At 40.6% G+C, this 23,637-nt stretch overlaps 1 protein-coding gene across 11 annotated transcripts in view; it reads left to right on the top strand.

The window, feature by feature from the left end:
* LOC133411384 (receptor-type tyrosine-protein phosphatase mu-like) overlaps nucleotides 1-23,637 on the top strand; it is a 187,102-nt gene that overhangs the window by 81,238 nt on the left and 82,227 nt on the right. For all 11 annotated transcript variants that reach the window (XM_061693715.1, XM_061693712.1, XM_061693714.1 and 8 more), the window contains exons 8-11: nucleotides 13,201-13,509; nucleotides 14,397-14,506; nucleotides 21,460-21,661; nucleotides 22,240-22,342. In XM_061693715.1, coding sequence (XP_061549699.1) covers nucleotides 13,201-13,509; nucleotides 14,397-14,506; nucleotides 21,460-21,661; nucleotides 22,240-22,342 — 724 coding nt within the window. The remainder of the gene's footprint in view (nucleotides 1-13,200; nucleotides 13,510-14,396; nucleotides 14,507-21,459; nucleotides 21,662-22,239; nucleotides 22,343-23,637) is intronic.

Here is a 23,637-nt window from a genome sequence, read left to right as displayed (position 1 = left end):
AGCGTTAATTAGACACGTCTCACTGGGCAAACAACAAGGAGATGGATGGAGTCCATCTCCAACCATCACACGGGAACTCTGGCGGCCATGATGCAGGCAGGGTGCTTTCACGCCTATGTTTCTCTTTCTGTGGTCCGAATCAGTTGATGAGTTTGTAAACAATTTCCATAGGTGTTGACACGGTAAAACAGTCCAAGTGTTACAAAAACATACAATAAACCACATGACCCTTCTTTTTAGAAGAAAGCATTTAATGTGGTTGGACAATGAGAGTTTGTTGAGCCTTGTCTGGATTCGGCATAATAAAGGGGCCGCAAGGGCCCATTCATCGCTGCTTGCGGCTTCAATTTTAGTAAAGACTCACCAATATTTTGCAAGTGTGTCTATCTTGGTGAGAATGGGTCCGCAACATGACCCACCCCCACCCCCAAAGCTAACTTAGAAGTGATTGGACATGTCTGTCATAGCAAGTCTCACATACTTATAAGAGTTTCACAACTGGTTCAGTAAGCTGAAGTAATTTGTTATTTTTGTCAGAGGATTAAAAAAATATATATGCGCGCGTATATTGCTATATTGTATCTATTCGTTAGCCTGTTTGTGGTATTTTGCATTGTTTATTAGCATTATGCTAAAGAGACTTTATTAGAAAAAAGCTATGTGGTTATAAATATGAATGCAATTGTCTTTGTTTTATGTTTAGTTAGTAAACTTCAACTGGGAGTGGGAATAAACAGTTTGAAGCCTCTTTTGAAGAATTGTTCTCCATCTGCTGCTGCTTGTAATGGAGTTGAGTTCACCATACAACACTCATGTCTTGAATTTTTCCTTGCACGTCAAAGCAAACAAATCGACCGAACAACGGCTTGTATCTCGAAAAACTCTTAACCGCTGTATATTATATAGCTATTTTGGAGTGTTTTGCTTTCACCACTGCTGGGATTCAACAATACAACTTCACTGCAGAGTTGTTAAAACTTTTATACGCCTCCTCGCTGGAGGCTGGAAGTGGTTTTCTCCGTGCGACGAGGGCCCCTCGACAGTGTCGCCGAAAAGTGTGAGTTACCACCCCGGGTGCTGCTCTGCTGGGGCCACCGCCTGATCATTTGGAGAGAGGGCCTGTTAGACTTCGCACGAAAATGGAAGCGAGAGTGCCATTGCCAAATGCTGAAAAATGGAGACGTTTGAAAAATGTTAGCAAGCTGTGAGCGCCGTGCACTTAAGCGAAGAGGATAACAAGAATAAAATGCTTCTGCAAGCCCCTTTGAACGCAAAGAACACATTCTTCTGTTTCAAGCAAATAGCGGCTGACAACAATGGCATGCGCCCCCGCTTTTGATGTGAAACCTCTCAAGGCCGCTGCTGCCTTTCCCTCTGAGTGAATGTTAAACATCCTCGCCTGAGCGTAAAAGCGTCCTTTTTTTTTTTTTTTTTTTTTTTTTTTTTTGTCGTGGCAAACATTGCTCAATTTGCAAAGCAACAGAGGTGGACCCAAATATTTTCATTATCGCCTCCCAAACGAGCAAGCGGGAGAGCGAGGAAGTGTCCCGTCCGGTCTGGAGCTGCCGTGATGTATCGCATCCAGCCCTGCCAGGCCTAACCGCTCAATTAGGATCCGAGGCTGACGCCCGGCCTGTCAGAGAGAGAAGCCGGACGAGAGCAAGAGCCGCTTCCTCGCTGCCAGCGTCATCCATTTTTCGCAGTGTGAATGGCGGCCTGGTCGAGGGACCCCCGGAGGGCGGCGGCGCAGGTTTGGGGCCATTCATCCCGACCTGTCGCGACTAAACATGAATAATCTAGTGACCTTCGGCGCCTACGAGAAGGCAACAAAATCTCATTTTGCTCGGCATTTGTTTGGACATCAAAATGATGTTGCATCCTTTTAAAAATTATGAGGCGAGGCGTGTACTTTATCCCCAGTGCAACATCAAAGGTTATCAGGTCTGCTGTGGAAGGTTATCCAATTTCACTTAATTGGTCTAAAAAGTATTATTTATTTCCTACAAATAATATATCTGTGTTCATCTATCTATGCCGGTGCTGTATAGTGATATTCAGAACAATTAAGTGCTCTTCTACTTGATGGTAGAACTTAAGGTACAATTAACTTGTGTGTCCATATGTTGGTTGTTCTGCAAGTTCTGTATGTCAACTTTGTGTTCAACTAAACAGGCCCAGATTTCATACATTATGAAATCAATGTTCTACCACCCCGAGTTAAAAATGATCAAATTTGGTGTACTATAAATACTATACCGTGACAGAAAACCAAATATGACAATATTGACATTTTGTCACACACTTGGTTAAAACTGATCAATATGTGTCGCAAGTATCAATACAGTTTACAGATCAAAGTGACTCGACTTACTAGCTTTTTGAGAAACGAACCATTTGGATGAATTTTATTTTTTTTGTTTGTTTTTTTGCAGCAGTTTTGTAATTGACAAGTAATCGATTATCAAATTAATCAACTGATTGATAATCGATTAATCATTTAGAACGCTTGTTCAAGTTAAAATTGTCCAAATCCTTGGAATTTCAGCATCTCAACAGTAAATAAGATCAGATTTCAGGAATCCTCCATGAAAGCATATTGATTATCTTTATGTTAAGAAGACATTTGCGCACTTTTACTTTGGGGATAAATATGATCAACATTTTTGCCTATTTTCTGACGTTATCGACGAAACCAGCAAACTGAATCGTAATGAATTTGTTTTCTGCACTGTCAATTTGAAATATTGTCCTGTTTTCGAACAAAGGTGATGGAAATATGTTGTATCGGATTCATTGATTATTTGAAAAAATTGACAGATTAATAAAAATAATCGTTAGTTGCAGCCCTTAAACAGAGGCTTCAAGGAGTTTAATGCCACTCCCAGTTGAAATTTACTGTCAAACAAAACAAAAGTAATTACATGTTGTGCATTTATAACAATCACATAGCTGGAACGGATTAATGGCATTTCCGTTCATTTCAATGGGTAAAAATTATTTGAGATACTATTATTTTGAGTTAGGAGCATCGTCACGGAACAAAATAAACTCTTATCACAAGGCACCTATGTCGGTATTGTATATTATTTTTGTGACATTTTGTGTGGTGATGTGCCGTGAGCACGTAAAATATGTACCTTGGCACCATCAAGGTTGGGAACCACTAAACTATAGAGACTAAAGTGCTACAGTAGAGTGGTACCTCAAAAGATTTTAGCGGGGGCAAATTAAAAAATAAAGCCGTAAACAGCGATGAGACCCCCTGTGTGGGGGGAAAAAAAGTATTGATATAATAATGTATCTCATTGTTTTACATTATAGTACACACAGATATACAAGCGTCAAATGTCTCTTTGTTTTTTCACTAGTGGGGGGGGGGGGGGGGGGGGGGCAAAACATCAAAATTGATCACTTATTTTTCTGTTTTGATCCAGTATCAATACACAAGTGTCAAATATGAAACGCCGTTAACTAGAGGTACGACAAACTAGATTAATAATGCTTTTGTCTGTTCTGAAGTTCCAAGTCACTGATGTGTGATGTGTATAGTTGCAACAAAGAAATAATTGTATTGAGGTTCCTTTCTGTTGTTTTCGCTGTCGACAATCAGCCATCCATCTCCACCTTCACTACTTCGCGGGGTGGGGGTGGGGAGTGAATAGACAGCTCAGGCCGGACCAGCGCCTCATTTTGTACTTTCAATTCGATCCCCCCACCGCCGCCTCCAACCTCAGTCAGGGTGGCAGTGTCATTTATCAGCGGGCCTATAAAGAAGGACTTGATAGAGTGAGGAGCGGCCAGCACCATTCAATAAATCCTGGTGATTATCCACGCCCCCAAGGTGTCCCGCCCAGCCTGTGTGTATATGGATATTGTATATAGGTGTGTGGGTGGGGGGTGCAATCCCCCCTCCAACTCCTGAGCATTTGTCTTTGACTTGGTAATGGATGTAGAGGCTGATGTAGGAGCAGCAAGGAACACGTGCACTGCCTTACCAAATGCCATCTGTTATAAGACATGCACGCCTGTCAAGCTGAAGGCTTCCACTTTTTGCCTTTGAGAGGGGCGCACTCAAACCCAATTCAAAGATGATTTGGCTTGTTTTTGAGTGCTGTATCATAACAGAAAATTACGATATCAATGTTGTCCCACCCCTAGTTAATTTGTTTGTGTATTAATACTGTATCACAAGACAAACTAATAGAATTGTGGCGATATTCTTTTGTCCCATGCTGAGTTCAAACAGATTATGTAATGTTTATCTCTATTCTATCATAACAGAAAATGAGATGTCACAATATCGATATTTTGATCCACCCCTTGTAAAAATGTATACATTTTTAATGCTTGTTTATAGGTCAAGCGAATATTTTTAGACTTGAGTATTCAACTGCGTATTCTACCTATTATCCCATCGATTAATCCATTAATCAGAAACAAATTGATTTTACATTATTAACACATTAACGTTCTTGTGAGGTGCAGTTATTTTTTTGTCCACTTGGGGTCGCCATCCTTACGTTCTACTGTTTTATCTGTCACTTTGCATGTGTATGGCTTTAAAAGGTGGGTGACGTCGCCGTCAGTGAATGAAAATATGTTGAGTTGACTGGCTGTTAAGCGATTGACCTGTTAGCCAGTCTATTTAGTTACCTGTTTTCTTAACCTCTGTTCAATAACTATAATATATTAAATCACCGAACATAAAAACCTTACTTTGTGATAACGATCGTAGATGTGCTGTTGTGGTACACGTTGCCCTTTATCTTCCCTGTTTGGTGTGAAATAATACCAACCTTTCAGCATTTTCTGTCTTATACAAATATTTTCATCCTGGCTTTCCACCATTGCGCCAAATTACTTCTACACAGTGGTGCATTTCACAGCAGTAACATTAGTCCGTGTGAAAAAATTATTCCTGCAAAGCTTCGAAGGAGAAATTTGGCTTCAACCTTTTTTGTAATCAAATTGTTCAAGTTGATCTATTAATAGTTTCAGCCAAACATGTTAATCAATACTGTATAGAAACTTTAATGCGATTGTGAGTTTATCCCACTTCAACTTCAAGCTGATCAATATTTGACAGTTGTATATTGATACTGTATCATAACAAATGATACGATAAGCCACAATATCGTTATTTTGCCCCTCCCCTAGTTAAAATGATTTTTGACACGTGTCATGATTTTCTATCGTGACAGTCAAAATAGAAAGAAAACCATACGATACATAGTGATATTGATATTTTGTCATCGTCCTCCAAGTAAGCATTCCTGACTCCCTTCCATTTCGTCCCCTTTTTAAACTCCCCAGCCTCTTCTTTAGCACTCGAAAACGGGCGCTCTGATTGTCTATCGCCAGCTATCATCATGTCTCGCTTGTACGGGATATGAAAATGATTTCCTGAGTGTTCAAGCCGTGTCATTACCTCAATAGCCGCTGCCGCCGCCAAGGTGTAATAGAAGGCGGTAAACAACTCTGCGATCTTTTCACTTGAGGGGGTGAAAAAAGGAGTCAGTGATTAAATGTTGGCCATTGACATGTTGTTCTGTCACTGGTAGGGCAGCATGCCAACTAGATGCAATTTTTCCAAATTTTCTGTTTTTGTTTTTTACATCAGCAATCCAAACACACATGCCTCCTCCTCCTGGTTACGTGTCATATCAGTATTGTGACACAAATGTCAAATATTGTTCAGTTTTACCAAGGGGCGGGTCGAACTATAATATATATAGTTATATAGTATACTATATATTGTATCTAAGATGTATATGATATGAGCCATGTATTGTGATTGTATCACTGTGTATACTATTGATAAATGTTGGACACTAAAGAAGGAGAAAATGATCTATACAGGTTGGCCAGACAGAGGGAGAGAGATGGGCAGGATGTGCAGCAGGTTAGGGTGATTAAGGATAGAGATGGAAATATGTTGACTGGTCCCAGTAGTGTGCTAGATAGATGGAAAGAATACTTCGAGGAGTTGATGAATAAGGAAAATGAGAGGGAAGGGAGAGTAGAAGAGGCAAGTGTGGTGGACCAGGAAGTGGCAATGATTAGTAAGGAAGAAGTTAGGAATTAAAGAGGATGAAAAATGGAAAGGCAGTTGGTCCTGATGACATTCCTGTGGAGGTATGGAAGCATCTAGGAGTGGTGGCTGTGGAGTTTTTGACCAGCTTGTTCAATAGAATTCTAGCATGTGAGAAGATGCCTGAGGAATGGAGGAACAGTTTGCTGGTGCCCATTTTTAAGAACAAGCGTGATGTGCAGAGCTGTGGGAACTACAGAGTAAAGTTGATGAGCCACACAATGAAGTTATGGGAAAGAGTAGTGGAGGCTCAGACTCTGTACAGAAGTGAGTATTTGCGAGCAACAGTATGGTTTTGTGCCTAGAAAGAGTACCACAGATACATTATTTGCCTTGAGGGATGTTGATCAAAAAGTACAGAAAAGGTCAGAAGGAGCTACATTGTGTCTTTGTAGATCTAGAGAAAGCCTATGACAGAGTACCCAGAGAGGAACTGTGGTATTGCATGCGGAAGTCTGGAGTGGCAGAGAAGTATGTTAGAATAATACAGGACATGTACGATTAGAGACAGTGCCACTGAAGAGAAAACAAGAAGCAGAGCTGGCGGAAATGAAGATGTTGAGGTTCGATCGCAGAGTGACCAGGTTGGATAGAATTAGAAATGAGCTCATCAGAGGGACAACCAAGGTTTGATGTTTTGGAGACAAAGTTAGAGAGAGCAGACTTGGATGGTTTAGACACGTCCAGAGGAGAACTAGTGAGTATATTGGTAGAAGGATGATGAGGATGGAGCTGCCAGGCAAGAGAGCTAGAGGAAGACCAAAGAGAAGGTTGATGGATGTCGTGAGGGAAGACATGAGGGCAGTTGGTGTTCGAGAGGAGGATGCAGGCTTTCATGGAAAAGGATGACGTGCTGTGGCGACCCCTAAAGGGACAAGCTGAAAGGAAAAGAAGAAGATGCTTGTGTTTATCCAGGGTTCCGACAACATATCAATATTGTGATCATTTTAGGAATGTGGGGTGGGACAAAATAATGATATCCTAATGTATGATTTTTTTTTTTTTTTTTTTCCCCTCATGGTCTCCATTCACAATCATTGAATATAGATACATGTTGAGTTGTGATGGGACAAAATATCGTTACTAGATTTTCTTTTCTGATACAGTGTACATATATAAAAAAAAAAAAAAAAAAGTTATTCGATTAATCGATGCAATCCCACTAAGATTGATCAGTTTTCATTTGCGGTGGGACAAAATATCAAAAGCACAATTTCTGTTGCAGGAACAAAATAACAGCATTCTAGTGTATCGTATTGTTTTACAGTATGCGCAACCACACATTGGTTACTTAGGTGCCAAGATAGCGGCAAGCCTCATAGCCGTCGCCTTGCGTCCCCGCTGATGTCTAATCACAGAATCACACAAGCATCATCGATGTTTGGGAGTCGGCGGCGTCTTCGTGCTTAATCGATGCAGATCCGATAAAGACTCTGTGCTTGTGGCGCCCTAGGATGATCTGATAAGCTAATTGCTCTTCCGTACAACAGCTAGGCAGAACCAGATGTTGCGTGTATAGCGGTTCAGCACACAAACGGAGGAGGAAAAATGTATCACAACATATCTTGTTTTTTACTGAATAGACATAGTTCTTATACAGTGATTTCCAACCTTTATGAAGGCAAGGCAGATACTTTACTAAGAAAAATCTCACGGCACACCAACAAACAAAAATGTCAAAAAAAGTGGATACGTTAATTACTTTATGTACTTCCTGCCATCGAATAGAAGAGCATTTATTTGTTCTGTCTGTCACTATGCCTCACTGGCATAAATAGATGAACAAAGATACATTATTTCTTGTAAATAATTTTTGGAGCAATTACGTAAAATTTTATAATTTCCCACGGCACATCTGAACAGCGCTCACGGCACACTAATGTGCCCCGGAACACTGGTTGAGAATCACTATTCTAATACATAACCATGGAGCCCCTTTATTTCTTATGGGCAAAGAAATGTTTGACAAGTGGCGCTAATGTGCCGTTAATTTGTGACAACATGATTCAAATGTCACACCATAATGATGATGATGAGGGGGGTGGAAATTGTAAATGTCAAATTCAAATGATTCAATTTTATCAGCGATGCAGGTGATATCGTTTGTCTGCCAGAGCTCATTTCCAGACATGAAGATGTTCTTTTGATACTTTTTCCTCAGGAGTTAGGGCAATGCCGGGATGTATTACACTTGGTATTGTCACTACTTTTACCCTGTAAAGCCTCTAGAGCTTGTGTGACTTCCCTGGCATTGTGGTAGAGTATGTGCTCATGCAATTGTACATGAAGCACGTTAATATGTATTAGGGGTGTGATGGTATGGCGAAAATCATGGTTGGGTACGTACCTAAGGGAACACATTTTTTCTTTTGTGCAAACAGGAGCTCGTTTATCCATCCATCCATCCATTTTCTTCGGATTCAGGTCGTAGTAGCTTTAGCAACGAAGTCCAGACTTGCCTCCATCAAGCAACTTTGGCCAACTCGGGGGATCCAGAGGCCAGCGATCCACGGAGAGAACCATTATCCTCAAATGAAAAAAAAAAAACCAAACATGGAACAATGGTGACCCTTCCCAAGAGTGGCCGGCCTACAACATTACCCCAAGAGCACAGTGACGACTCCTCCAGAAGGTCACAAAGGAACCCAGGACAACATCTAAATAAATGAAGGCCTCGCTTGCCTCCGTTAAGGTCAATGTTCATGAGTTGTTAATGAGGAAGAGACTGGGCAAAAATGGCATTCATGCTAGAGTTCCAAGGCGAAAACCACTGCTGACCACTGCTTTCAGAAAATGAACATCATACCAACAGGTGGGGGATAGTGTGAAGGTCTGCAGTTGCTCGGCTACTCCTGGACCTGGATGACTTGCTGTGATGGATGGAACCATGAATTTCGCTCTTTACCAGAAAATCCCAAAGGAGAATGTTCGGCCATCAATCCAGCAAACACATCCAAAACACACTAGCAAGTCAACAGCTGAATGGCTTGATAAAACAAAATGAAGGTGTTGGAGCGGCCTAGTCAAAGTTCGGATTTCAATCCAATTGAAATACTGTGGCATGACCTTAAAAAGGCCGTGCATGCTTGAAAATCCTCCATTGTTGCTGAATTAAAACAATTCTGGAAGAAAGAGTGGACCAAAATATCTCCACAGAGATGCGAAAGACTTATTGCCAGTTGTAGAAAATGCTTGATTACAGTTGGCCTACCTACTAGAAATAGTACCTGCTGAAGCTAGGTACCGTGCAGTGGAAAAGGGGCAAAAGATAAACTCGACAAAGAAAAAGATGGACTTCACAAGCGTCTCATCGCGGTGAGATGACCAGAAAATTGAAGTTTTAAGCCCTTTTATTTGCGGAACTATCTGGAAGCTGCACTGGGCCAAAAGGGACGCGGTAAATGGCAGAAATGCAGGGTGGCCGGCCATACAAATCAAATTAAAAGCTTTGGGGGGGAAAATGAGGACAAAAGCGGGAAAGTGTGAATCTCAAGCAGACAAGCCCCTTCGTTGTGATTTGTGCGGGCTGTCACACTTGCATCTAGGTGGAACGCCTCTGATAAATGGGCCCGTGTGTCAGCAAACTGCAGACGTAGAAAATATCACAACAGCTAAATGTTAGCTTTTGGATGTCAAGAGTGTTATTAGCCGTGTTTTGTACAACTTGTACTCCGTCACTAGATATCATATCATGTTGCTTGTAAAAAGAATAATGCTTCAAATATTACTTAAAATGGATAACTATTGGAAAGAAAATGCAAAAAACATTCAGCAAATATAAAATATTAATAATTATAACAATTACAAAATATAAAAAAAATGTAATATGAAACACAAATATCTGCAAAATATTTTTAAGCGTACACAAACAAATATAAAAATGTTAAGAAAGTTAATGGACAATTATAGAGGGAAAATACACAAATATTGAAAAATAGGTGAGACAAAAAAAACTACAGAAATATTAGGATAAATAAAGAAATATTGGGAGGGGAATACAGTAAAAAGAGAGAAACGACAAGAAAAATCAACAACTTACTGCTACATGCTTTCTCACGTTAAACGAACTTTTGTAGGCTAAAATTTCCGCGTTTGGGCAGATAAAGACGACAGCTCATTATGAAGCTGTTCTGTTTCGTACATTGAAATGTAAACATGGGCTTAATGTGAAGCCAGGGGTGTTCTGCCTCTTAAAACTGAGTTGCATGCCGGTGTATCCTACATTTCGTCCGTCATTCTTCACGGCAATCAATCACTTTGGCGAGCCCGCAAAAACTGTTCGGTCATGTGACTCCCTGGCGCTGTTTGATTGGCCAAATGCAGTCAAGAAAGCAATAAATTAATAAATAGGTGCAGCTCAATGGAACGGCGAAAAAGTATCATTTTTCTTAACGTAAATAGTCAAGTAAAAGTAAAAAAGTATGCCGCATCAAAACAACTCTAACTTCCACCACTGCCAATAGCAATCCTAACCTTTGTCTGGCTAATCTTGAGAAGTTAAGTTTAGGCTTGCAAATAGGCGGGCTTTTTACCTGCATTGCCTTTTGCGTCTGTTTAAAACCATTTTTTTAGGCTGATGCATAAAATCCCTGGTTCACACATTTCTCCCTCCAGACAGATGTTTTCCACTTTGCGGACTGGCACGTTTGTAGCGCTCTAGCTCTGTGTGAACTGCCATAGTGTCGCTACCGCGCCCGGAGGGTGGCGGTTTGCGATGACGTTTCATCTTCTCTTTCGGGAGGGAAAGCATCCACCGGTTCGCAACTGCTCCATCTGTCGCTCAGCCGCGTGGAGCCCCCGTTTTCTCCCGGCGTTAGCGCCTCCCGAGCTAATGTTACAACCTCGTTTCCCCGAATGTAACCCTCTTTTTTTCCTCCCCGTGTCTTTTAACTTTTCTTTCCAGATGTTGCAATGTTTTCACCCCTCGCCCCCTCCGGCAGCCCAAAGTGTTTCGGTGTAGATTCCGCCACACAATCAACCACCTCGGTGCACCCAATGAATGTTAAGCATGGCCGCCTGCCCGATCCGCCGCCAGGGCCGAGTATCCCCGGGGAGGAATGGGAGCCAAAATGGAGCACCCTGTCTCCTCCCTAATAGCTGCTAAAGTGTTAAGTTCCAGAGAAATGGTCTGCAAATTTAACCTGGAATGGAAATTGATCCCATTACCTTGCTGCCGCCCGCCTTCAACCTTCTTGTCAGAGAGGTGGGACGGCAACAAAATAAGGATTAGGAATAGGGAAAAAAGCCTCGGAAAACGCAATGGAAAAAGCAGAATGGTTAGACGTGATAGGATGACTTGGGGGTGGGGTCATGTGCCACCACGGTGGACCAACTCCTTATCAGATGGAATTAATAGCACTAATAGATGGGAAAAGGAAGGAAGGTGGTGTCCAACAGACGTGGTGTCTTGTAGGGGTGGGACAAAATATATATGAGTACAGTATCTATACAAACATTAAAAATGTACATTGTTACTTTTTGATGAAAAACGTATCCCAAATTATTATTATTGGAGGTTTAGGATACAGAGAAATGCACAATTTTATGCCAAAATTAGGTTAAAATCATTTTTTTAAAATTGCAAAATAAATCACACACACACTTAAAATTACTAAAATATTAACACTAAAACATTAGAAAATATTGATTAGGGAAAAAACATTAAGGAAAAATAGAAACAAATATATATAGATATTAAGACAAGAAATAATAGAAATGAATACAAAATAATGTTACATTTAAAAATGTATTACATCAAAACACAAAATATTTTATCTGTAATACAGAAAATGTAGAAATATCGATATGACAAAAATACCAAAATATTATAAAATATAGATTACATAAATATAAAAAGCAATACCACAACAAACAGAACATGAAAATATGAAAATATTTGTTAAACAAATATATATTAGACAAAATATTAGAAAATAATACAAAACAGACAAAATGTTTGACATTAGATGAACAAATATTACATGAAAATTACCCAAATATCAAGGGTGTACAATACAACATGAACATTACAAAAATAATTGCCACAATAGCTGAATAATAAATTAAAAAAAATAGAAGCCAAAGGTACAGTACAAACATGGAATAAAAATGAAATATGACAAAAATGGACAAATTGAAATGTACTAGGGGTGGGACTCAATTAAAAAAAAAAAAAAAAAAAAAAAAATTGTAATTAATCTCAATCACATTTTAATGATATACAATATTTGTCCTAAAAAGCAATTTATTTATTTTTTTTGTTAATAGATTTAAGTGGAGGACTGTATCAAATATTGACACAGACGGTAATATTGTTAACTCAGGGTAAAATGGCAGTGGAAAAGATCCCTTCTCAAAATTCAACAGACCGAAAGCTGAATTGTCATTTTAGAAGTTTTTTTTTTTTTTTTTTTTCAGAACAGTACCGGTATTACCTTTAAATGTTTTTTGTGTGGCAGTTGAAAAGTTGGATCTATTTTCTAACCCTTTATCTTCTACCACTAAAAGTGGTCAACAGTCCAGAGCAATCCATTTTGCAAGTGAATTTGTATCTCAACAGTCTCAGCATCCCCTAAAAAATACACAATATTAGTAAGAAAATTTAGTATTTCATCCAAAATATGAATTAAAAACACACTGTCGTGGTATCGTGATATTATTATTATTCAACTATCGTGTAATAATGTATAATAATCACCATTGCTAGTGACTGACTCCATCCATACGGGGTGTCATTAATAGCCACATGCCATTTGAAAAAATGGCGCCCTGTGAAGACATGACACGCTCCCCGTGGAGGGTTAGCACCAGCGTGGTGCTGGCGGTGCGTCGGCATGTGTGCAGCGCAGCGATGGGATATGCCTTTGCTCCTTCGCTCTCATGTTGTGCCTTTGAAACAGGGAGCCCATCAACTTCAAACAAATGAAATTTGACCGGGTGTCAAATGTTGATAAGAGAGAGAAGAAGAGCGGCGGAGGCTGTGCCGCCACATACATTGCATCCATTTCCCTCGTTTCGCTGAGAGTAATGCGTACCACCTGGCGTTTCATGAGGCCTAATTGATTGTCTGCATGTCACCTCACACTCTCTCCTCCCTCCTGTCCCCGCAGAGCCCATGCACGGGCCACGGCGTCTGGAGGTGCTGGATGTACAGTCCAAGCAGGTGACGGTGCGCTGGGAGCCGCTGGGCTACAACGTGACGCGCTGCCACAGCTACAACCTGACGGCGCAGTACCGCTCGCGGGTGGGCGGAAAGGACCAGACCCGCGAGGAGGTGTGCTACGAGGCGCAGGGCCGCGACCCGCAGCACACCATCCACAACCTGACGCCCTACACCAACCTCAGTGTCAAGCTGGTGCTGCGCAACCCTGAGGGCGTCAAGGAAAGTGCCGAGTTGGAGGTGCAGACGGATGAAGACGGTGAGCTCCTGAGCCCAGGGCTTGTTAGGGTAGTTGCTCGCCCAAGAGGCACCTTGACTGGGACACCTCTAAGTAAATTTTTTATTTTTTTTTTAAAACAAACAAGCCACCACGTTATGGGCGGTTGGCTAGATCGTTGAATTTATGCAATAGTTCCAACCCAAAATTTTGAAGCCACACACATGCCTGAAGATCATTTTATGGTGGCACACCCCCTCAAAATAGGAGTAAAAACAAAGCCCATTTAAAGATATGTTGATCAAAATGTGACAAAATAACAGAAATAAAGCCTGATTGATTGTCACGCACCCCCTTCATTGTCTCGTCAGAGATGGCGCACCCCCACAAAAAAATAAATCAAAACCAAGCCCATTTAAACACATCATGTTGGAGCAAAACACGTGACAAAATAATAAAAAAATCACCTACCGGAATTCCATTTTACATGATGGGTCAAACCCAAAGCAACGCACCCAATTCAACGTTCATATAGAAGTACTACACCCCTAAAAAAGTCCAAACAAAGCCCATTCATAGACATGTTGGATCAAAATTTGTGGCAGAAATTCTATTAAAAGGTGCAACGATATCATACACCCACGTCAATGTCGCATCAGAGAAGGCGCACCCCCTACTTTATTTATGTGTGCCCACATGCCACTCATCTCCGCTGTACGACATGCAGCATGCGTGTCGATAATGTCAACCACTTTAAACAATTCCCATTAAAATATCTTTGACTTTGGTCAATGGCCATTTGTGTAATGGACGTCCTTGAAAAGCTCTTTGGATGATTGTCGGCCCCGGGATAAATCACGGTGACAGCGACAAGCTTGACTTTTATTTATCGGTGTCGCTAATCTGTTCCGCGTGTTGGTGTCCCGCAGTGCCCGGCGCTGTCCCGCTGGTGTCCATCCAGGGCAGCGCCTACGAGGAGAAGATTGTGGTCACGTGGCGAGAGCCGGCGCAGACCTACGGCATCATCACGCAATATGAGGTACGCACGCACCAAAAATGTTTGTCAATTTAGTTTTGTCAAATTGCGTTTCAACCACATGTATTATCACTACATCAAATGAAAATAATAAAAAGAAATTAGTACAAGCATTTTATAAAACCAATAATAATAGGTATAAATGAATTATTTAAATTTATCCATCCATCCATTTTCTAATATTACAGTAAATAAATGTAAAATAAAAATTATAAATATGACAGACCTATAAGTGTAAAAAAGAGGTAACTGCTTTCAGTTGTAACGCGTATAGAATAAGCAAACCACTCAACAGTAAACGTAAAAACAATAAGCCACTCATACAAGTATAAAATAAACTACTCAATCAATAGCAATGTGTAAAGACAAGACACTCATACAAGTGTAGAATAACTCACTAGTAACGTAAAAACAATAAAATACTCGTACAAGTGTAAAAAATAATCCTACCACTCTTGATTATCCATCCATCCATCCATTTTCTTTACCGCTTATCCTCACTAGGATCGCGGGCTGCAGGCGCCTATCCCAGCTATCTTCGGGCGGGAGGCAGGGTACACCCTGAACCGGTCACCAGCCAATCACAGGGCACATAGAAACAAACAACCGTTCGCACTCACATTCACACCTACGGGCAATTTAGAGTCTTCAATTAACCTACCATGCGAAAATAAACTAACCAATCTCGAATTTGATGCATAAAAACCATAAGACGCGTACAAGTGTAAAAATAAGCTAACCACTTATGATTGGAAAAAGTAAAAACAAAATAATTAAGTCATACAAGCAAAAATATTACTCAATAGTAATGCGTCAAAACAATACGACACTTGTACAAGTGCAAAAATTAGATAAGCATCATAATCATAACGTAACATCAAGACACTTGTACGAGTCTGAAAATATGCTAATCACTCTTAACCGTCACGCGGAAACACAGAAAGACACTTATACGAGTCCAAATATAAGCTAACCACTCTCATTCGTAATGCATAAAAACAATCGGACACTCGTTCAAGTGCACGGCAGTGAAAAAAATATCTACGAAGTCATCTTTTGCCCTTTGAACTCTATTGAAAGCACAATCTCTCGCTACTCTGCTGCAGTGGCGAGTAAATGTTGACTCACGGCCACTCGCCGTCCTTGTTCACGCCTCCATAAGGCAAACAAACGCACGCATTCTCACACACACACACACACACACACACACACACACACACACACACACACACACATTGATCTTCACCAAGCCTACGGTTTGGGAAGTAATCCCACCGCCTTTCCCACAGATTGATTCCCTCTCTGGTCGCTGTTTGCTCACCGTGATGCGTTATTTTGACTGAGTTAGCGGGGTTCTACTCTTATTGGACTAGAGCGAGGATTGAGTGGCGGCGGGGGGCTTTGTTTAGTCGAGCAGATGCAGAAACAATGTCCATAAAAAAAGAGAGAAAAACAAACCACACACAGCAGGTTGGCTTAATGGCTTAAAGAGCGACACGTCTGGGCTGTTTATCTTCTTTAAAATTTCATGCGACACGTAACAGGGAAGCGTGTGTGCGTGTGCGTGCGTGCGTGCGTGATCCGTTTTATAGAACATAACAACCGCCTCCAGGCTCTCAGAACCCACCACTTACTGCTACTAGCCACAAACTTCAGGCTTTTCTGTTCATTTATTTACTCCAATAACCCCTGAAAATCTGATAACCCAGCTGTTAATTGTGATTTAATAAAAATGGCGCTGACTATTGTTGCGGCCTTTTAGTCAGATCCACATGTATAGCACAGTGTAGTATTTCGTTGTGTGTATTATTATTATTCATCTATTGTGACCAATCCTCTTCTGAGAAGATATTGGTGATCTTTATTTGCTTGCTGCTGATTATTCGTGCTGCTGTTCACATTCACTTTTATAGACTGTATACCGGATATAGGATTTATTCATGTACAGTTTGCTATTCACATACAGTATATAGATCATCATTGATACTATAGTCTAGTTCTTTTGCTAAATATATTCTTGCTGCCGTGCACAGTCACATCTGCTGATATGGTATTTATTCATATAGACACAGTTTACGGCAGTTTTCCTACATGTAATGCTGCTGACTGTACTTGCTGTAATCCACTTTAACTTCTGAAGCTATAGTACATGCATATTTATACATGCTACCATGCACATAAATGTAGATATATTATTTCTAGATATAGTTTTTTGTTGTGGTTGGTACATACAACGCTGCCGACTATTGTTGCAGCTGTTCACATTGATCTCTGTGTATACATGGTAGCTATTATTCATGCAGTTTGTCATTCATATATACAGTGTATACTGTACCTATTGAGAAACTATTTACTATGTTTTGTTCCATACAGGGATGCCGACTAGTCTTGCTGCTGTTCACATTCACTTTTGTATTTATAGGATCTATTTATTCATGTACAGTTTTCCATTTACATCCAGTATATAGACTAGTAATTGATGCGTATAGTTTTTTAGGGGTAATATACAACACTGCTGACTACCGGTATTCATGCTTTTAAATGTCCTGAACATGTTGTTCATGTATTCCAGACTTTCATGTTCCATTTAAAAGTTTAGACAGCAGCAGACTTGCGACTTAACGTCAAGGCTTTTGTTCCTGACATTTCTAAAATTAGCAGTGGCCGTGGCAGCAACAACACTCCAATTGTCAGCTACGAGTTGCGGTGTCCAGGCAGTGCCAGTGCCTTTCATTGTGTTGGATCTGCAGGGAGGCATTAAGGCGAGTGCTTTCGCTAATATCCATTTAGAAGAACTCCAGGCCCCACTTCAAGAAAACACCACACGCTCCTCATAAAAAAGAAAAGCTCCATTATCATTCCAATTAAGGCACACAAAAGAGAGTCAGGAGCGCCGCATAATTTGTGTCCATCAAGTTTGGAAATGCTCGGAAGCCTTCTCTCATTTAGTCCTTTTGTCCGCACCACCCAAGCACGTATCGCAACGTTTTAGTTTGAAATTACACGTCAATGCCTCTCTCGCCGTCCTAATGAATGTGACAGCAGAAATAATGAAAAACATGTCGGCAAATTCCATGCATTTTTTTTTTTTTCCCTTGACGCGGGGTGTCGGGATTTATGAAGCATCACAAACGCATAAAATATAAATACATACACCATCATCAACACCTTAGGCGTGTGCGGGTTGGGGCAAAAATGAACAAATGGGCTGTAACCTCACCACTTAAGCTCTTAAACAAGTTGGGTAAAGCAGTGAGTTATGGCGGGAGAAAACGCGCAGGAAGCCATCAACTTAACACTCATGCCAGCCTCATTTGGCACAATTTGACTATGTTCACACAGCAGATGAAATCCAATTTTTGCCCAATTTGACATGTAGCTGATTTGTCCAGATCAAAGTTAACGGTACAATTCCATTTATTATTATTATTTTTTCAAATCCGACCCAGGCCTCTTTTGTATGTGGATATAAATTGGATATTTGTCAGATTGGACTGCAGTGCGGATGCTCAGGTCGCGCACATCCGACCTATGTCATTATAGGCTAAAACCATCACTATTATTTGACAAAACAGACGAAATACAATCACAGACAAAAACGCAGAAAACACTCAGTGGTGAAAAGAAGATGCCTTAAAACAGATAAATATATGGCGGACCAGTCAGTTCAAGTACAAAATCCTTGAAATTGCCACAAATTGGTTTGGACAAGAGCTACCGCACACGCAGGACCATATTTACTTACGTAAACACACAGCACCTTGTGTCGTCCTGTTTTGTGCATGTCACTTCTCAGAGACATCCTGTTCACAATAGAAGCCGCATTTTTTTTTGTAATGTGAAAAACTACATAAAAAGATCGGCTTTAACAAAAAGTTCAAATTGGCCATTTTGCCATGCAGTGTGACCCAAGCCATTGATGGCGATACAATACAACTTTATATGATTGGAAAACTATATAAAGACATGACTACTATATAAGCAGATCTGAATCTGAAAAGCAGCAAAAATAGACCAGCAGTATTGAACGTATCAAAAAACTATACTTGTAGCAATACAAAATATATATACTGTATGTGAAAGGCAGACTGTACATGAATAGATGCTATATTGATGTATGCAAAGGTAAATATGAAAAGCAGTAAGAATAGTCAGCATCATTATTTGCATTAAAAAAACTATTCATGTATCAATAAATGGTTAATCTTCTGTATTTGTAAAAGACACTGCACTTAGATAAATAAATCCCATGTACAACCCCAATTCCAAGGAAGTTGGGACGTTGTGTTAAACAAATAAAAACAGAATACAATGATTTGCAAATCATGTTCGACCTATATTTAATTGAATACACTACAACGACAAGATATTTAATGTTCAAACTGATAAACTTTGTTTTTAGCAAATAATCATTAACTTAGAATTTTATGGCTGCAACACGTTCCAAAAAAGCTGGAACAGGGTCATGTTTACCACTGTGTTGCATCACCTTTTCTTTTAACATTCAATAAACGTTTGGGAACTGAGGACACTAATTGTTGACGCTTTGTAGGTGGAATTCTTTCCCATTCTTGCTTGATGTACAGCTTCAGCTGTTCAACAGTCCGGGGTCTCCTTTGTCGTATTTTACGCTTCATAATGCGCCACACATTTTCAATGGGAGACAGGTCTGGAATGCATGCAGGCCAGTCTAGTACCCGCACTCTTTTACTTCGAAGCCACGCTGTTGTAATACGTGCAGAATGTGGTTTGGCATTGTCTTGCTGAAATAAGCAGAGGCGTCCATGAAAAAGACGCTTGGATGGCAGCATACGTTTCTCCAAAACCTGTATGTGCCTTTCAGCATTAATGGTGCCTTCACAGATGTGTAAGTTACCCATGCCATTGGCGCTGACACAGCCCCAGACCATCACAGATGCTGGCTTTTGAACTTTGCGTCCATAACAGTCCGGATGGTTCTTTTCCTCTTTGGTCCGGAGGACACGACGTCCACAATTTCCAAAAACAACTTTAAATGTGGACTCGTCGGACCACAGAACACTTTTCCACTTTTCATCAGTCCATCTTAGATGAGCTCGGGTCTAGAGAAGCCGGCGGCGTTTCTGGGTGTTGTTGATAAATGGCTTTTGCTTTGCATAGTAGAGTTTCAAGTTGCACTTACGGATGTAGCGCCGAACTGTATTAACTGACATTGGTTTTCTGAAGTATTCCTGAACCCATGTGGTCCTATCCTTTATAGATTGTCGGTTTTTGATGCCGTGCCGCCTGAGGGATCAAAAGTCACGGTCATTCAATGTTGGTTTTCGGCCTTGCCGCTTTCTCCAGATTCTCTGAACCTTTTGATGATATTATGGACCGTAGAGGATGAAATCCCTAAATAAATAAAATTGCAATTGTAAGTTGAGGAACATTGTCCTTAAACTCTTCGACTATTTTCTCACACACTTGTTCGCAAAGAGTTGAACCTCGCCCCATCTTTGCTTGTGACTGACTGAGCAATTCAGGGAAGCTCCTTTTATACCCAATTATGGCACCCACCTGTTCACAATTAACCTGTTCACCTGTGGGATGTTCCAAACAGGTTTTTGTTGAGCATTCCTCAACTTTCTCAGTCTTTTTTGCCACCTGTCCCAGCTTTTGTGGAACGTGTAGCAGCCATAAAATTTGAAGTTAATGATTATTTGCTAAAAACAATAATGTTTATCAGTTTGAACATTAAATATCTTGTCTTTGTAGTGTATTCAATTAAATATAGGTCGAACATGATTTGCAAATCATTGTATTCTGTTTTTATTTATGATTAACACAACGTCCCAACATCATTGGAATTGGGGTTATATACTAAGGACTCAATGTGAAGAGCTGCAACAATAGACAGCAGTGTTGTATGCCGCAAAAAGTATACTGTCAATTTATAGTCTATATACAGTATATGATTGGCAAATTGTACGTGAATAGAAGATTCATATACAGATGTGAATGTAAACAGTGGCACGAATAGTAAGCAGCATTGTATGTAGCAAAAAACTATTCGTCTACTACTACAATAGTCTACGTAAATGACAAACTGTACATGAATAAATAGACCCAATGCATACGAAGTCAATGTGAACAATAGCACCAATAGTCAGCAGTGTTATATGTAGCAAACAAACTACATACTGTATGCACAATGGTCATTGCACCGGACTATTGCAATATTAGTCGTTCGAACTGCTCTAAGTGCTAGAGGACTCTGCATCTTTTTGCACAATTGTTTTTTGTCAATGTCTTTATGTCCCCAAAGTGTTCTGTAAATTGACTGTTTGTTGTACTAGAGCGGCTCCAACTACCGGAGACAAATTCCTTGTGTGTTTTGGACATACTTGGCAAATAAAGATGATTCTGATTCTGATTCTGATTCTGATACATACTGTATGTATAAATAAATAGTCTCAATATGTGGCAAACAATACATAAATAAATGCCATATACAGACAGAAGTCAATGCGAATCGCAGCAACAATTGATGGCAGCATTGTATGTAGCAGCAAAAAATATACACGTCAATAAATACTCCTCCTATAAACAGTCTATATGCATGAATGGCAAACTGATACACAGTCACATACTGTAAATGTGAATGGAAAAAAAAAAAAAAAGTGAAAAAAAAAAAAGTGAATGTGAACAGTAGCAATAATAGTCAGCAGCATTATATGTAAAAAGACAACTACATATATATTTGGATCAGTAAATACCATAGTCTATATATAAACAATTGAATAAAATATGCAGCAGATACCCAGAACGTCCGTCCAAACTTGATTTGACTTAACAGTACAGTATTGGTTTTTTTGGGGTATGAAATCCTGCTAGATTCTCCCGAGACCAGGCAAAACAATTGGAGATGTTTTCAAGCACAGACCCTGGAGCGGCAGCAGCACACACTCTCCACTGAATATTCATCTCCTTCATAGATCTCCTACAAGGCGGTGAGCTCCTTCGACCCCGAGCTGGACCTCTCCAACCAGAGCGGCAAAGTGGCCAAGGCAGGCAACGAGACCGCCCACGCGTTTGCGGGCCTCCACCCGGGATCCACGTACTCCTTCACCCTGCGCGCCAGCACGGCCAAAGGCTACGGCCCCCCCGTGATCACCCAGTTCACCACCAAGATCTCAGGTCGGTATCTATGGGTCTGTTGAATAAATCATGAAGCTAGTGCTTACCCCTGTTCAAGTCATGCAAATGGGAAATGGAACTGTATGATTTATTTTTATTATTATTATTTTTAAATATATTTTCTACTGCCTTACGCTAATGCATTAATATATGCCAGTTCTCGAGTAGTTAACTGGTTATGCCAGAGATGCTTTTGAGGATTTTGTGCGCATTTTTATAATTGCCTATATTAATAGTTAAAACCCTGACCGCATCCCAAAATATGATCCAAGATCACTTTAATATAATTTCAAATTCATCTTACATTACCCTTAAAAAAAATAAATGGCTTACAGATTGATTTTGGAAAAAAAACTGTGAGGATCTTAGGACATTACATTTACAGCACAGAAATGTGCGGATAGGCGTGAATTGGTTGTTTTTTAGTGAATAGTTAGTTTTGTTCGACAGAAGAAAATAATTGCGAGAATGTGAGTGTGCAAATGGTAATTCACCAATTGATGTTTTACTGTACATTTTTTAAATCATAATTACCTTTTTAAAAGAGCAAAATTTTACTTTGCGACTTCCTCCCTAAGCTCCGTCCATGCCGGCGTACGACCAGGACACGTCACTGAACCAGACGGACAGCACGGTGACGGTCCTGCTGAAGCCCGCCCAGAGCAGGGGCGCTCCAGTAAGGTATGTCTTCGCAGTAAAACCACAGCCCAACCCAAAAACAACAACATTGGAGAGTGTTACGACGACGCTTGGAGAATTATCAAAGAGTTTCATCTTCAGAGCTTTGTGCATTTTGGCTTTGAAGATGAGAAGAAACTTTGGAGCGGTTGGCATGAGCTAGCTCCAAGATGTCCCGCCTCTACGAGTCTTTCATGTTAGCAGGGAGTCTCACCCTGAACCTCAACGGGCTTCCGGGCAACCGAGGAACTCGTTTGAACCAGTTTTGTTGGCGCGTTTACTGGGAATTATTATCACATTTGTGTTCGGAGTTGAGCAAAGTCATCGTTTTGGTTTGCTGAAGGCACAACCTACCTGCCTCATCTAATAGACACTGTCAGTCTATGAAACGGGCTACAGAACTGTACGTTAGTGCAGCGGTAACCATTTTTTGTAAGATGTAAAAGACTTTAACCTGTGCTCTGGAGCGCTTATTTCGAAGAAAAAAAAAAGCAGACTTTTTGAAAGGTCTAGGTGAGCATGAAATCCAAGCTGAGGCCATTATTATGTATGGCCATTGAGTTATTAATGAATTAACGCCGTTTTAGCTATGCCCAAAACACAACCAGGAAAGGTGAAATGGTGAAAAACAGTTTAACCCGATATCTCCACAATTTAGTACTACATAGTTCTGTCTTGGCACATTTTCAGCAATTATCTTCAAACATATCATTTATTTAGAAAAAAATTAGAATTAAAATTAATTTGAGTTAGTTCAGTGGTTCACTGGAAACACAAAGAAATATAAAATACATATTTATAATGGGCTTAGCTAGCAATTTCTTGAATATATGGTCCTTAAAAAAGACGGGGCAAAAAAAAACCAGACTACAGAGGAAACTGGTTGAGCATGGATTCCCCGGCCAAGGCCACTCTAGAGCGGGCAACGATCCGAGCAGGCCTGGGCACCTCTCGCTCTGAATCGCTCATTAAAAAAAGAACCAGACATGGGGGCAACTGGTTGAGCATGAGTGGTCCAGCCGAGGCCCCTGTTGGGCGGGCAATGATTTGAGAAGGCCTGGGCACTTTGCCCTGGAGCTCTCATTGAGAAAACAAATAGGACTTTTTTGGGAGTGCGACGAGGTGAGCATGAGTGTCTCAGCCAAGCCCCCTTTTGGGCAGACAACAATCCAAGCAGGACACTTTGCTTTGGAGCTCTCATTAGGAAGTACCAGACTTTGCAGGGGGCTTGGTGAGCATGAGTGCCCCACCCGAGCCCTCTCTTGGGCAGGCGGTAAACTCGAGAGACTCAAAGCTGC

This window comes from Phycodurus eques, chromosome 13, assembly GCF_024500275.1.
Source record: "Phycodurus eques isolate BA_2022a chromosome 13, UOR_Pequ_1.1, whole genome shotgun sequence".
NCBI classification, from domain to species: Eukaryota; Metazoa; Chordata; class Actinopteri; order Syngnathiformes; family Syngnathidae; genus Phycodurus; species Phycodurus eques.
This window is presented reverse-complemented; position numbering and strand designations above follow the sequence as displayed.